This window comes from Lampris incognitus, chromosome 5 (genome assembly GCF_029633865.1).
Source record: "Lampris incognitus isolate fLamInc1 chromosome 5, fLamInc1.hap2, whole genome shotgun sequence".
Taxonomy (NCBI): Eukaryota; Metazoa; Chordata; class Actinopteri; order Lampriformes; family Lampridae; genus Lampris; species Lampris incognitus.
The window spans coordinates 13,252,370-13,267,654 of NC_079215.1; the positions used below are offsets into that span (position 1 = coordinate 13,252,370).

General features: G+C 46.7%; 1 protein-coding gene across 1 annotated transcript in view; it reads left to right on the plus strand.

The window, feature by feature from the left end:
• Positions 1-15,285, plus strand: part of lrba (LPS responsive beige-like anchor protein) — a 242,055-nt gene that overhangs the window by 58,445 nt on the left and 168,325 nt on the right. The window contains exons 4-11 of the mRNA XM_056279765.1: positions 780-875; positions 3,825-3,946; positions 4,968-5,094; positions 5,872-5,991; positions 8,474-8,620; positions 9,616-9,813; positions 14,428-14,561; positions 15,164-15,272. Coding sequence (XP_056135740.1) covers positions 780-875; positions 3,825-3,946; positions 4,968-5,094; positions 5,872-5,991; positions 8,474-8,620; positions 9,616-9,813; positions 14,428-14,561; positions 15,164-15,272 — 1,053 coding nt within the window. The remainder of the gene's footprint in view (positions 1-779; positions 876-3,824; positions 3,947-4,967; positions 5,095-5,871; positions 5,992-8,473; positions 8,621-9,615; positions 9,814-14,427; positions 14,562-15,163; positions 15,273-15,285) is intronic.

Consider the following 15,285-nt stretch of genomic DNA (forward strand, 5'->3'; position numbering starts at 1 on the left):
CCATTGAACCTGATGGTATGTGTGATGTGTGCATAACAAACCAGTCCCCGCCTCACACGGGAGCCGGTGGCACAGAGGAAACGACTCGTGGATCCGTGAGACTAATGAAGTTGTCAAGGAAATAGGGCACGCTGCTTTTGTACTTCTCAATTTCATCTCACTCCCCTGCTCCTCACCGAGTGTTGGCACAACTCTTCGCTTCTCGTCTCTGAGAAATATCATCAGGGGAGAGTGGGGGGGGGTGTGCACGGATCCCTTCCCCCATTCCACTTTGAGTTACCGTGCATCTGTTTGCTGTAAAGTTAACAAAACTTGAGCCAGAGCACAATATTGTTCAAAAGCCCAATAACCTATAGGACTTTTTGATCACTTGTGCGAGTCAGAATTCAATTTCAGACACATTTATGCATGTTTTAGGATTGTCTTTGTGTGTGTGCGCGTGTTTATATTTTTGGAGGACTGAAGTTTTCTGGAGACTTGTGCGCCGTCATCATCAGAGCAGCTATAGAGCAGATGAAAAGACTAATACCTTAGTCTGTCTGTAATAAATCCCTCAGGATGGTCCTGACAGGAAGGGGGAGGTAAATTTAGACCAAGCAATTAATAGCAACCATGGATTTTTAGATTTTTGTCATTGTAATGTCCCCCCATGTTTCCCTTCTGGTGTGTATGTGGCACTTGTGACAACATGCATGCGAGGGTGTGGCTGGGATGAATTGTGCATTTTAATGCGTCTCCAGTTGTCTTTTTAACACTGTGTCCTTTTGTTTTGCTCCCAGCCCTCTCACGCGGTGAAGCTGTTGTCCGTACTAAAGAGCATGGCCCACAGGAATGGCCCGGATTCCTTCTTCAGCTTTCCAGGGAAAAGTGCTGCCGTGAGTATGAAACGCAACAGAACATTTGAAACACCGCTGCACATAACAATGAAACACAGCACACCGCACACATTCAATGGAGGATCATCGCTGACTCTGTGGTTTGACTCGAGGCCCGAGTTTAGCACCTTACCCCTGGGGGGAAAGAGCTTACGGTTTTACAGTATGCATCTTAAGTGTGCAAATGACAGTAAATGGTTTGGTAGGTGCTCAGTGCTTTGTTCACCGACGCATTGGTCCAAACACGTGATGTTTGGGAATCATACATTGTCAGTTACAGGGTTTGAACCAGGTCACCATGCTGCTCGGCATGCCTTTTACTTTAAAATTAAACTATATTTTTACACACACACACACACACACGCGCGCATGATTATTTGTATATATGTGCGCGCACGCGCGCACATATATACAAATAATTTATTTTTTCATTATGAGACCAGCTATGTTGTATGGTTTGGAGACGGTGGCACTGATGAAAAGACAGGTGGTGGAGCTGGAGGTGGCAGAGTTGAAGATGCTAAGATTTCCTTTGGGAGTGACAAAGAAGGACAGGATTAGGAACCAGTATATTAGAGGGACAGCTCAGGTTGGACGGTTTGGCGACAAAGCAAGAGAGGCAAGATTGACACGGTTTGGACATGTGTGGAGGAGAGATGCTGGTTATATTGGGTACGGCTGTATATCGGCGAGAATCTGGCGATACGATACGTATCACGATACAGGGGGTACGAGTCGATATATTGCGATACTTGTGAACAATTAAAAATCGATATAGGGGTTTTGGGAATCGATGCAGTATCACAAAAGATGCTATGGTGATACTTGAGTGTATCGATATTTTCTTATACCCCTAATATTGGGAGAAGGATGCTGAATATGGAGCTGCAATCAATTGATCAATTATCAAACTTGTTCTGGTTTGCAAGGCTAGAAAAAATCTGAAATGGAAAAAAAAAACTTGAAAATTGCGCAATTTGGGCGTCCGGGTAGTGTAGCAGTCTATTCCATTGCCTACCTATGACCATAAAAACATGGATGGAAGTGGAATCAAAATGAAAGTATTTGTCCCCAGCAACCGTGGACATAAACGTCCCTCAGGATAAAGACCAGGTTGGCTCATCATGTCATGCAAAACTGAAAGGCGGAAGATGGAAAGAGAGACAAACGGAGGCCCAGATATAACTTAATGTGGCCATCTTTCCTGAGTCCTTCTCATGGCAAGCCTCCTTAAGCTCCTTTCTTCAGAGCCCTCTTATCTCGCCAGACCATTCTCTAACTTGCGTGATTTCCTCTGTTAAAAGAGAACACGTAAGTCCCTTGAGAATATTCTTTTTAATTTCCACCCACTTGAATTAGCATACAGCGAGATAGACCTCTAACATGCTGCGTCTGTGGTGTCAGTGGTTTTGAAAATGGAGGGATTAGTTGAGCAAGTGGTTTTTAAGCTGTGGTTGTGAAGGAGTGGCGTTTAAAGGGCAGTGTGGCGTTCAGCTGCAGGCTTTGGACACGCTGTCACATAGTGTGACAGGCTGAACAACTCATGATTACTACAGGCCCTCCTGCGGTGGCGGCAGCCTTTGTGCTCTCTACGAAGGGAAATATAGTAAGAAAGGGAGCTACAGAGTCCGGGTGACATAGCGGTCTATTCCATTGCCTACCAACACGGGGATCGCCGGTTCGAATCCCCGTGTTACCTCCGGCTCGGTCAGGGCGTCCCTACAGACACAATTGACCATGTCTGCGGGTGGGAAGCCTGATGTGGGTATGTGTTCTGGTCACTGCACTAGCGCCTCCTCTGGTTGGTCGAGGTGGGGGTGAGGGACTGGGCAGGAATAGCATGATCCTCCCACGTGCTACGTCCCCCTGGCGAAACTCCTCACTGGTCAGGTGAAAAGAAGCGGCAGGCGACTCCAGGTGTCGGAGGAGGCACATAGTAGTCTGCAGCCCTCCCCGGATCGGCAGAGGGGGGTGGAGCAGCGACTGGGACGGCTCGGAAGAGCAGGGTAACTGGCCAAGTACAGTTGGGGAGAAAAAGGGGGGAAACCCCCCACCCCTGAAAGGAAAGAAAGGGAGCTACATGTATCACACAACATGCTAAAGCTGTGCATGTGCACGCTGTGTGAGTCCTGTATGTGTGCTGGTGTAGTGTTCACACACACACACACACACACACACACACACAGGAGTTTCCTGTCTCTTTGTGAAACCTTCCAGTTCCACAGTCATTACACTTTGATGAGTGTGTGTAGATGATGGCCGTGTGAGCTTGGGGGTCAGACTGGGTTGGTTCATAGTGCACACCCATTTGTGTGTGTGTGTGTGTGTGTGTGTGTGTGTGTGTGTGTGAGTGTGAGTGCATGCATGAGTTTGCATGTGCATGCATGAGTGTGTGTCAGAGAGGAGCACGTATGCCTTCCCCTTCCTGTGTTGCCTTGTTAATGAAGCAGGAAGGCCTGGGAGCACAACAGATGCACACACACACACACACACACACACACACGGTCACGCATACATATTAAACCACTCTTAGCCGTAGTGTTTTTCAGATTTGTTCACGAGGAAGGACACGTCTTCCGAACATTTTGTTGCTCCTTTGCAGCCAGGGCTTCGACGTGATTTATGCCGCTTTTCGGCCGACCTCCAATCCCGCCATGTTTTCCTCGGTCCAATTTGCAAAACATTCCACAGACTCAGGAGGGCTTTGGCAACGCGAGGCAATAAATGACTCGGATGCCGGGGTTTTTTTAATTCGCTGACCCGTGTACATCTCGCTACAAACCGCACTTGGCTCCTGCGTGCCCGCTCTTTGAAAAACCAGCTTTAACAGACAAACCACCCACACGTCAAACTCATCAACGCTGCAGCTCGGGCAAGGTGCCTCCGAGGAGTTCGACGTTAGGCCTCACATCACAACTTTATGTTCTGTCCTATATTCTTCCTTGGCAGGCCATAGCTCTTCCTCCCATAGCGAAATGGCCGTACCAGAACGGATTCACGTTCCACACCTGGCTCCGCATGGACCCGATCAACAACATCAACGTAGACAAGGACAAGCCTTATCTGTACTGGTAGGTGCAACAAGAGCGGGGTACATGCAACGCTCCCCCATTTTTTTTTCCTGCATTCGTTTGATATAAAAATGCTGAAGAAGCAAGCTCCTATTTCTTACCCTAGGTATTAGAGCATAGCTATAACTCATTTATGAATAATACATGGAGAAGGGCAAAGCAGGGCAAGTGCATTAAAGATGGGAGGCCTTTGCACTCTTCTATGTGGATGTGTGCTTGCATGTAGCGTGTCTGCATGTCAGACCAAAGGCTCAAAGGGTCCTTGGTGCAACAGCAGTATAGAACATTTATTTTTGCAGAACTATTAAAACTACCCTCTGAAAGAGAGAGGAAAAGCCTCCCAACCTCTCAGATGGGGGGAAAATGCAAATAGTAATTTCTCTCTCTCTCTCTCTCTCTGTCTCTCACTCTCTCATGCTCTCTCTTGCTCGCGCTCTCTCTCTCTCTCTCTCTCTCTCTCTCTCTCTCTCTCTCTCTCTCTCTCTCTCTCTCTCTCTCTCTCTCTCTCTCTCTCTCTCTCTCTCTCTCTCCCTCCTTTTCCTGACGACCTCTGTGGGAGTAAATCGGGGCGCTTATTGTAATTTCAGCCAATAATTAATTTCTGTCAGAAATTAAACTTCGGGGGTCGGCGTGGGCCTGTGAAAATGATTACTGAACCACACGGCCAGCCAGCTTTTTAGAGGAGAATTTGAAATAAAAGCTGCTGCTCCGCCCTGTGGCCTTTTAAAAGAGATTAGTTCCCTAAATCACATACGGAGGTGCCGTTCTTAAGGGAACGTGAACAGCAAAAAGATGAGTTGCTGTTGTGAAGTGGAGAAACAATTGCGCTGGTTGCCATCTTCTCCTCCCGTAACCAGTTTAAAACCTTTGTGTAATGTATTGCCGGCTGAAGCCCGGCTTGCCCTTCACTCTAAATGGGATTAAAGCGAGCTCACCATCTTATAAGAAACTGAAATTTGTGTGTTTGTGTGTGTGTGGCCTTACAAAATTTTGCCTCGTGTGTTCCTTTTCTCTCTTTCAGTTTTCGCACCAGCAAAGGCCTGGGTTACTCCGCCCACTTCGTGGGCGGCTGTTTGATTGTGACCTCGTTAAAATCCAAGGGGAAAGGCTTCCAGCACTGTGTAAAATATGACTTCAAACCACAGAAGGTACGGAGAAACAACTGAGTAAATACACCGCACATGGACGGAGAAACACAGGCTATTGATTTGTAAACAAAGGAAGTATCGGGTCACACGTAATGAGGTCCATGCACACACACGGCATAAACACACACCCACATGCACACGCACTCACAAGCAAATACTAGCGCACACAAAATAAGTGTAATATGTAATCCCTGTGGTATGAGAGAACTCACATTTTAGCTAGCTCCGGGGACCTGTCAAGCCGCAGGGGGGAGAGGAATGAGGGAGATAGGGGAGAAGGATGATCCAATAGATTGAGTACTCAGACCCTGCCAGGCAGGCACTGAAAGCTATTACAGTCAGGAAGATCCATCGCCTTTGGCCAATGTGAAACTCCCTCTTTGTTCCCTTGGGCTCGAAGCCTCTGTTGTGCGTCTTTAAACCTTACGGGGACACGCAGAAGCCTCATTTTGGCCAATTGTATCTCTATTTTTAATTTGTGTTTTTATATGGCCGGAGGTAACTATGACAACCTATTTCACTGTGGTAATAGTAGTAACCTATTTCACTGGATCTTCCGAGCCTGATGGGAAGTCTTGGATCCTAAGTAGGTAGGATTGTAGCTGGAGGGGATTCGGGGAGTGGGTGTTGAGACACCGTGGAATCAGGCACAAGATTTTCACCGTACGGTCTCTCGGGCCTTGCTTTTTAGGTGCTACGGGTAAACACTGTAATAAAACCGTGCCGTGTCTTTCCATTGTGCTAATGTGGCGAGCTGGGTGTTTTGTGTTTTCACAGTGGTACATGGTGACCATTGTTCACATCTACAATCGCTGGAAAAACAGCGAGATCAACTGCTATGTCAATGGGGAGCTCGCCTCCTACGGTGAGATCACCTGGTTCGTCAACACCAGCGATGTAAGTAGCGACCATTCCAACGTAGGTGTGACTGTCTCAGACTTGTAACATGGTGTGTACTCATTATATGTGTTGATTTGCTAGTGTGGAAAAATTTTCAAGTGGCTGAGTCTCATTAAAGCATGTCTCATTTAAAGCAATTATAATTCATAAATCAATAAATTAAACGTGATGGGTGTCCGGGTAGCGTGGTGGTCTATTCTGTTGCCTACCAACATGGGGATCGCTGGTCCGAATCCCCCGTGTTACCTCCGGCTTGGTCGGGCACCCCTACAGACACAATTGGCCGTGTCTGCAGGTGGGAAGTCGGATGTGGGTATGTGCCCTGGTCCACTGCACTACCGCCTCCTCTGGTCGGTCGGAGGTGCCTGTTCATGGGGGGGAACTGGGGGGAATAGCGTGATCCTCCCATGCGCTACATCCCCCTGGTGAAACTCCTCACTGTTGGGTGAAAAGAAGCGGCTGGCAACTCCACATATGTCGGAGGAGGCACGTGGTAGTCTGCAGCCCTCCTCGGATTGGCAGAGGGGGCGGAGCGGCGACCGGGACGGCTCGGAGAGGGGGATAATTTGTGGGGGGAAAAGGGGGGGATTAAACATAATTTGAATAGCAAATTTTTATACTTCATAATACAATGCAATTAGCTTCCCATGAGAATAAGAGAAAAAAATGGAAAAAGCAAAAAGACGAGGGTGATGTTGACCTGGAAGTGACTGTGATGATGAGCAGGCAGGATACAGATCCTGGCTAAACATGATCGCTGCACATCTATGGCAGCTTAATTGGTAATGCTGATATTATGACACTAACCGAAGGGTATGTGCTCTTGCAATCGTTCTTACAGTGATGTTGATGCTAAAATTTCCACTTCATGTCTTGTCCACCAAAGCTTTTTAGCTGATCTAAAATCACTGTAAAGCGTGGCCTCTTGTGGCTCCCCGTCTCAGTGCAGTATGGGATTTCAGTGTGTTTGCTCTGATATAAATATTAATACATCCTACATATCTTTCATGAATCCTTGAGTGAGCTATACAGTTACGACTCGAAACATTGTCAAGTACAACTGCCTTTCGTACAACCACTTCCCTGTGATATGACAATTTTTGAAAGCAGATTTTGCCGCAGTCGTATCTGGCAAGCGGCGAACAACCTGTGTATGCCCTCCTGTCTCTCAGCTAGATCTAATCTCTGTCTTGGCCGGCAGAGAGCTCGAGGGTGGACTCTCTCTGTCTGTTAGCACAGATGGCACGGGTGAAAATGATTACCTAACAAGTCACGCACCCAACACACACCACTGAATGAACTCTTGTCATCGTAATGTCGACGGCTTCTGTATCTCACGTTGACTTTATAAGAGTCTTCAATCAGTCTTTGTCAGATCAGAAATAGAAAATATCTCAAGTTTAACGTGGTCCACTCAATGGGGCGTTGATGTATGTCTCACAAGATACCTCCCTATGTGGAGGTAGCAGCTAGCTGATTGAGACAGGGCATCCCTTCTCATTGACCCCGAACAAAGGAAGATCAAATCCCACTTTGTCCTCTGTCTCCACAGCGATACAGAGGAAATTCTATACTCATGTTCGATTTGAGACACTGCATTGAGTCGAGTCGATTTTATTTGTGTAGCCCGTTATCACAAATTACAAATTTGCCTCAGTGGGCTTTACAGCAACATAACATCCTATCCTAAGAACCTCGCATCAGATAAGAGAGAAAAAAATGGGAAGGAACCTCAGGGGGCACAACAGACATGCAATGGATGTTGTGTGTACAGAATAAAATACAATTTACAGAATACCACATTGAAAGAGGATAACAGAGTTATAATGGATATATAAGCTATATGAAGAATGTGATGAGGAGGACCCCAAGCAGTGTCCAGGTGCCACCAGAACAGCCTTGGACCCGAGCCACGCGATCACCATGTAGACCTGGCAGGAGGACAGACTACACTTGCACACACAGGGGAGACTCACATCACACCATTCACATACACAACAGAGGAGACAAGAAAAGACATTAGTCACACATCTTTGCGAGAGAAGGATACAACATTGAAACAGGATAGCAAAATTGGATGGATTTATAAGATGTATAAATAGAAAATGTGATCAGGGGGATGCCAAGCAGCGTCCAGGTGGTGACCACTGTCACCATGGAGACCTGGGAGGAGGACCGACTACACGTGCACACAGGGGAGACTCGCATCACACCATTCACACACAGTAAAAGAGAAAGAAGACATCATTCGGAGAGAGAAAAGACATGTGAGAGAAGAGAGCAGTTTACAATAGTCAATAATCTATACGCTATAATCTCGTCGGCAGAACAGTGCTTGATAAATTCATTGAGACAGAAACTGACCCGCCATGCAGTACAGGTTGTGAAGTAGTCAATTTAATGTGCGACGAGCATTAACAATATTATCCTTCCTTCCTATGTGTGCCTCCAACTCTGCCTACCTCCACACGTCCTGCAGACATTCGACAAGTGCTTCCTTGGCTCGTCAGAGACGGCGGACGCCAACCGTGTGTTTTGCGGGCAGATGGGGGCAGTTTACCTGTTCGCAGAGACTCTCAGCGCTGCTCAGATCCTGGCTATCTACCAGCTGGGCCCAGCTTATAAGGTGGGGAGTAAATTCCTGAGATGTCTACCAACTAGTGTCATTTTTTCAGTGGCTAAAGTGTGCCGTTTCAGTAGTATCTGAGCAGTATAAAAGTCAAATTGTTGTGTGTCAAGGGCAGTTATTTCAGTCGAGAAGAAAGCTACCTTACCTAGCGTGACTCCAGCAGACTCCAGTGTTTACCAACAATGGCAGATCAGTGTGAAGTTCCATCCAGTCTTGACATGGCCTTTGCCTCTTCCCTGACCCTTTGGTCACTTTTCTTTTTATCAAAACTATTTTGGTGTCTGTGTAGTGTAGCGGTCTAATCCGTTGCCTATCAACATGGGGATCGCCAGTTCGAATCCCCGTGTTACCTCCAGCTTGGTCGGGGTGTCCCTGCAGACACAATAGGCTGTGTCTGTGGGTGGGAAGCTGGATGTGGGTATGTGTCCTGGTCGCTGCACTGGCGCCTCCTTTGGTCGATCCGGGTATCTGTTCAGGGGGGGGGGACTGGGGGGGAATAGCGTGATCCTACCACACGCTACGTCCCCCTGGTGAAACTCCTCACTGTCAGGTGAAAAGAAGCGGCTGGCGACTCCACATGTATCGGATGAGGCATGTGGTAGTCTACCGCCCTCCTTGGATCAGCAGAGTTGGGTGGAGCGGTGACCGGGACGGCTCGGGAGAGTGGGGTAATTGGCCAGATACAATTGGGGTGAAAAAGGGGAGGAACCCCCCCCCCCCCAAAAAAAGATTATTTTTTTGGCATTTCTACTTTATTTGACAGTGACAGTATAGATAGACAGGAAAGATGGGGAGAGAGAGAGAGAGAGAGAGAGAGAGAGAGAGAGAGAGAGAGAGGGGATGACATGCAACAAAAGTTGCCGCCTGGATTCAAACCGGCGACATTGCAACTGTGTGGCTATGTGGTATATGCTCTAACCATTCAGCTACGGGGGCGCCCCAACCCTGTGGTCATTTAATCTGTTTCCCTCACTCCCTCTGCTTCTCATCAGGGCACATTTAAGTACAAGGCGGAAAGTGACCTGCTGTTTGCGGAGCACCATAAGACTTTGCTGTACGATGGCAAGCTTTCCTCCAGCATCGCCTTCACTTACAACCCACGTGCCACCGATGCCCAGCTCTGCCTCGAGTCCTCCCCCAAGGACAACGCCTCCATCTTTGTCCACTCGCCCCACGCTCTCATGCTTCAGGTAATCAGAATTAAATGTTGTCATTGCTTTTTTTTTTTTGGTTACCACGTACAATCGGATAAAAGTTACCTCAACTACACCATGCATGAGTCACATACGAGGTGCGTCGTCTAAAATGCGGTGGTCTGGCTGCTCCACCTAGATATTTTACAGATTTTTTTTTTTTATTTATCCAAAGCAACTTTGCAAAGCGAATACTCGGGCCCGAACCGTGGACCTCAGCGTTGTTATGCTGGGATTTTAGTTTGCTGCGCCACATAGATAAATACCCAATACACTCCAGAAATACACACAAACACACCACAAAAATGAACTGAAAGTAGAAGAATCGCTTCAGCGGTACAGCGTTGCCATACTGCCAGTCAGCCTGGCGGGTATCTTTCCGTTTTAAAAGCATCATTAAGATAGATGGTGGCTAAATGAGCTGAGCCAAGCAGAGTACAGCACCTGTTACCAGCTGCTACCATCATATTGTTCTTATTACTGGAACTAGTCCTTCCCACACCAGCAGCAGGAAATGCCAAAATTTAGTTTGTGATTGCAGGTGTTGGTGGTCTGCAGTAGTATGTTTTTCTGCAAAATGGAAGTGTGTACTTTTTCTCCACGATCAGACTCTTTTTTTAGGGTGTATTGTCTGCAGGAGTTATGCAAAAAAAAAAATTGAATTTTAACGTCCATTTCCTTTGGCATGATGCTGTTCAGATAATGTTTGGCTAGTTTATTTACCGGATTAAAGGTAGCAAAGATAAAATGGGCCTGCTTTTGTGTTCGAACTTCTGATTTAATCACTCAAGGGCATCTTTGACAAAGTAATGGCTAAATAATGGATGGTTTAATGTGCATTAGAACTATTTTGCCAGCAGAACACACACACACACACACACAAACACAGAGTGCCGTCATTTCATTCAATTACTCCTCACTCGAGTTTCATTTTCTCCTAATTGAATTTTCTCTCGTGCCATCTCGTCAAAGGAAATGCTTTGTGTGGGAGATGCTCGTACAGGCACACATGTACTCGGCCCCTCTAGAATATGGATGAATGAAGATGTGACCCACTTCAATCAGCTCGCCTGTGCTGAGGATGCCTGTCCTCTTGATGGGTCAAAAATGTGTTGACCCGCCACGGCGTTATTAGTTTTGCATTCTTTCACACAGAATGCATGTATACGGCGCCCCAGAGTGGCCCGTCACGCAGTCCTAACAGAGTATTTACACGTGGAAAGTATTTATAACCCCTGTGCCTGAGTGACCCTGATTGCCCGGCTTCACTCACCTGTTCCCTTCTCCGATGGGCTGTGCGGTACCTGCGCCCAATCTCTCCCCTTTCTCCAATTGGCTGTATGGGTCCTGCGTACCTGCGCCCGATCTCCCTGATCCCCCCCCCCCCCCGGGGGGGTATATATGCCCCTTTGGTTGCCCGGGCTCTCGGGGGTTCGTCTCACACGCTCACAGAGACACCCCTAGAGAAACTCCCAGAGACTCTTGGTCGCCGGATCGCCACTGAAACACCAATCAGGGGATGGGAGAGCCCCGATGACAAGTGGCCCTGTGATTGCCTGGCGGCCTGTCCAGGGTGTCTCCCCGCCTGCCGCCCAATGACTGCTGGGATAGTCTCCAGTATCCCTGCAACCCTGAGACCAGGATAAGCGGTTCAAATAATGGATGGATGGAAGGATTTTATAACCTGCAGCAATATTGAAAATTTGATGCACTTGGGCTGCATTTAAAGTGTTTGAGTAAGGTACTGCATTTTAATCTCATAATATGCTTCATCAGAACCCCTACACGGATCGGTGAAATTCCATTAATATCGTCATATTAATGAAGATTTATTGCTCTTAACAAACCGTTCTCAGTTTATTCGGTAATGTGCACACTTTATTCATTATATTTTGCTACTGTAGCATTAAGGCCATCTCCAGCAGACAATACCTCGGTAATGCCTTAAATTGCAGTAAAGCTGCGGCACGGTGGTGCAGTGGTTAGCGCGGTTGCCTCACAGCAAGAAGGTCCTGGGTTCAAGTCCCGCGGTAGTCCAACCTTGGGAGTCATCCCGGGTCATCCTCTGTGTGGAGTTTGCATGTTTTCCCCGTGTCTGCGTGGATTTCCTCCGGGTGCTCCGGTTTCCTCCTACAGTCCAAAGACATGTAGGTCAGGTGAATCGGCCTTACTAAATTGTCCCTAGGTGTGTGTGTGTGTGTGTGTGTGTGTGTGTGTGTGTGTGTGTGTGTGTGTTGATCCTGTGATGGACCGGCGGTCTGTCCAGGGTGTCTCCCCGCCTGCCGCCCAGTGACTACTGGGATAGGCTCCAACATCCCCGCGACCCCAGTTGGGATAAGCGGCCTGGATAATGGATGGATGGAAAACTGGATATATCTAAACCCTATTTCGAGATAGATACATCTGTACTGAATGAATTTGTGGAAGAATGGCCTGATGGTTGCTGAGGTTGTAGACCAACTTTACGGCAAGGTTCACTTCCCTGACAAACACCACCTAACAAAGTCATTCGACCCAAGATGCTGAACGCCGTCTGCTTGTAGGTGCCAAACTAGCTGGCTGCTCAGAAGACAGTGTACCATCCCTGTTGGGGGGGAAATCTTGGTCATCTAAACCAGTTTATCCCCCAGGAGGAGCTGGAGGGCGTTGCTGGGGGGAGGGACATCTGGGGTGCCCTACTTAGCTAGCTGCCACCGCAACCTGACCCCGGAGAAGCAGCTGAAGATGAATGAATGAATGAATGAACGTTTCATTCAGACTGTGCAATGCTGAGCTGTACTCTGTGATAGTCTTTCTTGTTAATGATATGCTGTATGGAGTGGTAATAATAAGAATCCAGATTCGTGAACTAACATTTGTTAAGTTTTTTTTTTTTTTTTTAAGAGAACGAGAATAACTTGGGTTTTCAATGTAGAATATTACTGAGGCTAAACTTCTAGGAGTCATTCTTGATGAGCAACTATCGTGGCAGAATCACATAAGACAAAATAATTGGAAAAATGGGGAGAGGAATATCTATGATAAGAAGATGCTCCTCTTTCCTTACGCCAACTACCGTCTTACAGGTTATAGAAACCTTGGTTTTGTCACACCTTGACTACTACCCAACAATCTGGTCAAGTGCAGCAAAACAGGAGCTACACAAGCTTCAGGTGTTCAATGAAAAAAGGTATAGACCAAATGCACCGTGATCTTGCCTGGTTGAAAGTAGAAGACAGATTAACTCGCAGTCTTCTAACGTTATTCAGGAATATAGTTGTGTCAGAACAACCCTGCTGCCTGTTCTCAAGAATAACTGTTTCCCAGGACAGACATGAACGTGAAGACAAGTTAGCAGGGGTCATGTTACAATTCCTCAACCCAGAACAAATGCAATGAAAAGAGCTGCTATGTATAGGGCCATTTCACAGTGGAATAGGTTGCCAAACGTTATTACTCGAGCAACAAGTAAAGAAAGTTTTAAAAAGCAACTTAAGAGGTTATTTTTGGGGACAGACATACACAATGTCTAAAATGTCTAATACATAACTTTTTATGTTTTTATTCTGAAATATGTAGCTCAAAGCAGTTGGTAGGAGTAGTCTCTGATCAAGGCTCAGCGTTTTCGGTTTTCACCGAAAAATACCCAGATTTTTAAACGTATTTTCACCCAGATTTTATGTTTCCACGGATCCAAAAGTTGTTCCTGTTCGTGTGAGGTTATGTAACGGTGTCCTCTTGCAGCGAAATTCGGCATGCTGGATGGCTTTGAAAAATAAAAACCGAAAACGCTGAGCCTTGTCTGTGATAGATGCTACTGTAAGTGTGTGTGTGTGTGTGTGTGTGTGTGTGTGTGTGTGTGTGTGTGTGTGTGTGTGTGTGTGTGTGTGTGGTGGGGGGGGTGTTATGTGTTTGGCTTCTCTAATAATGCTGGTTTAATTGAGGTGGATGGGATGGGGTGGGGGATGAATTGAATTTAATGATACAGTTGTGTTTATTTATGTATGCATGCATGTGAAAGCGTGGGTATACATGGATGTTTTTGTAGGATGTTTTTAATGTGGACCCCAGGAAGAGTAGCTGTTGCCTTGCGTAACAGCTAATGGAGATCTAAATAAACATAAAACATATTGGGAGGGCCAGAAATGTTAACCCAAATTTAAAGCCAAGTTGTCCCCCATTTTTATTCCTCTCATTATTGTTGGTGATTTACCTATTGCACACTTTTGCTATTTGCACTTGAAATTGATGCCCAAGTGAAATGCACTCCTGGCTATATGATTACTATTTACTGCTCCAAGATGATGTCTAATTATTGACCCTTTTGTAAATTGCTACGGACAAAAGTGTCTGCCAATTGAGTAAATCCATCGATCCATCCATTATCCAAACTACTTATCCTGCTCTCAGGGATCGCGGGGGTGCTGGAGCCTATCCAAGCAGTCATTGGGCGGCAGGCGGGGAGCCACCCTGTACAGGCCACCGGGCCATCACAGGGCCGAAACACACACATTCACACCTAGGGACACTTTAGTACGGCTGATTTGATTTGGCCAGTTGAGAAAATCATAATATATATTACGGATAACCATGTCTGACATTGGTTTTTCGTGTTCCTTTTTTTTTTTTTAGGATGTGAAGGCTGTGGTGACCCACTCGGTGCAGAGTGGTATACACTCTATCGGCGGTGTGCAGGTCCTCTTCCCTCTGTTTGCACAGCTGGACTACTGCCAGCCTTCCAGCCAGGAGCTGGACACCTCTGTGTGGTAACAAACACACACAATTACACTTTACACTCACTTCTTGGGACGCTTCGAAGACATACACTCGATAGAGTAGTGAGGACTATTTAGGTTTTAATGGGCTGAAATCAGCCTCCATCCATTATCCACACTGCTTACCCTGCTCTCAGGGTCACCGGGGATGCTGGAGCCTATCTCAGCAGTCATTGGGTGGCAGGCGGGGAGAAACCCTGGACAGGCCGCCGGTCCATCACAGGGCGAAATCAGCCCCCGTTTTTTGTTATGTGATTGCAACAAATGAGACGAAAAATATAAGTAACCTTCAGGATCACTGCTGCTGAGTACCGTTATTGCTTTTGATGTGACTATTGGGATACAGTTCTCTTGTAGGCTCTGTCCATGTGACTTACTCTGTCAGCTATGCTCTACGAGTCAGCCTGTTTTTAATTAGAGCTCTGTTGTGTCTGCAGCTCTCAAGGCAATGTTGCCTAAAGTCGTTTCAAAATAATGATGTCACAGTGTCCTTATTCAAGCGCTGAGTCAGACAAGGTCTTTTTCTTTCTTTGTTTTCCCTTCTCTCGTTCACTCTTTCTCTTTCTCTCTCTTTCTCTCTCTCTTTCTTTCAGTTGTGCGTTGCTGTCATTTGTGATGGAACTACTGAAGAACTCGGTGGCCATGCAAGAACAGATTCTGTCCTGCAAAGGTTTTCTGGTTATTGGCTATGCTTTGGAAAAGGTGAGTGAGATGA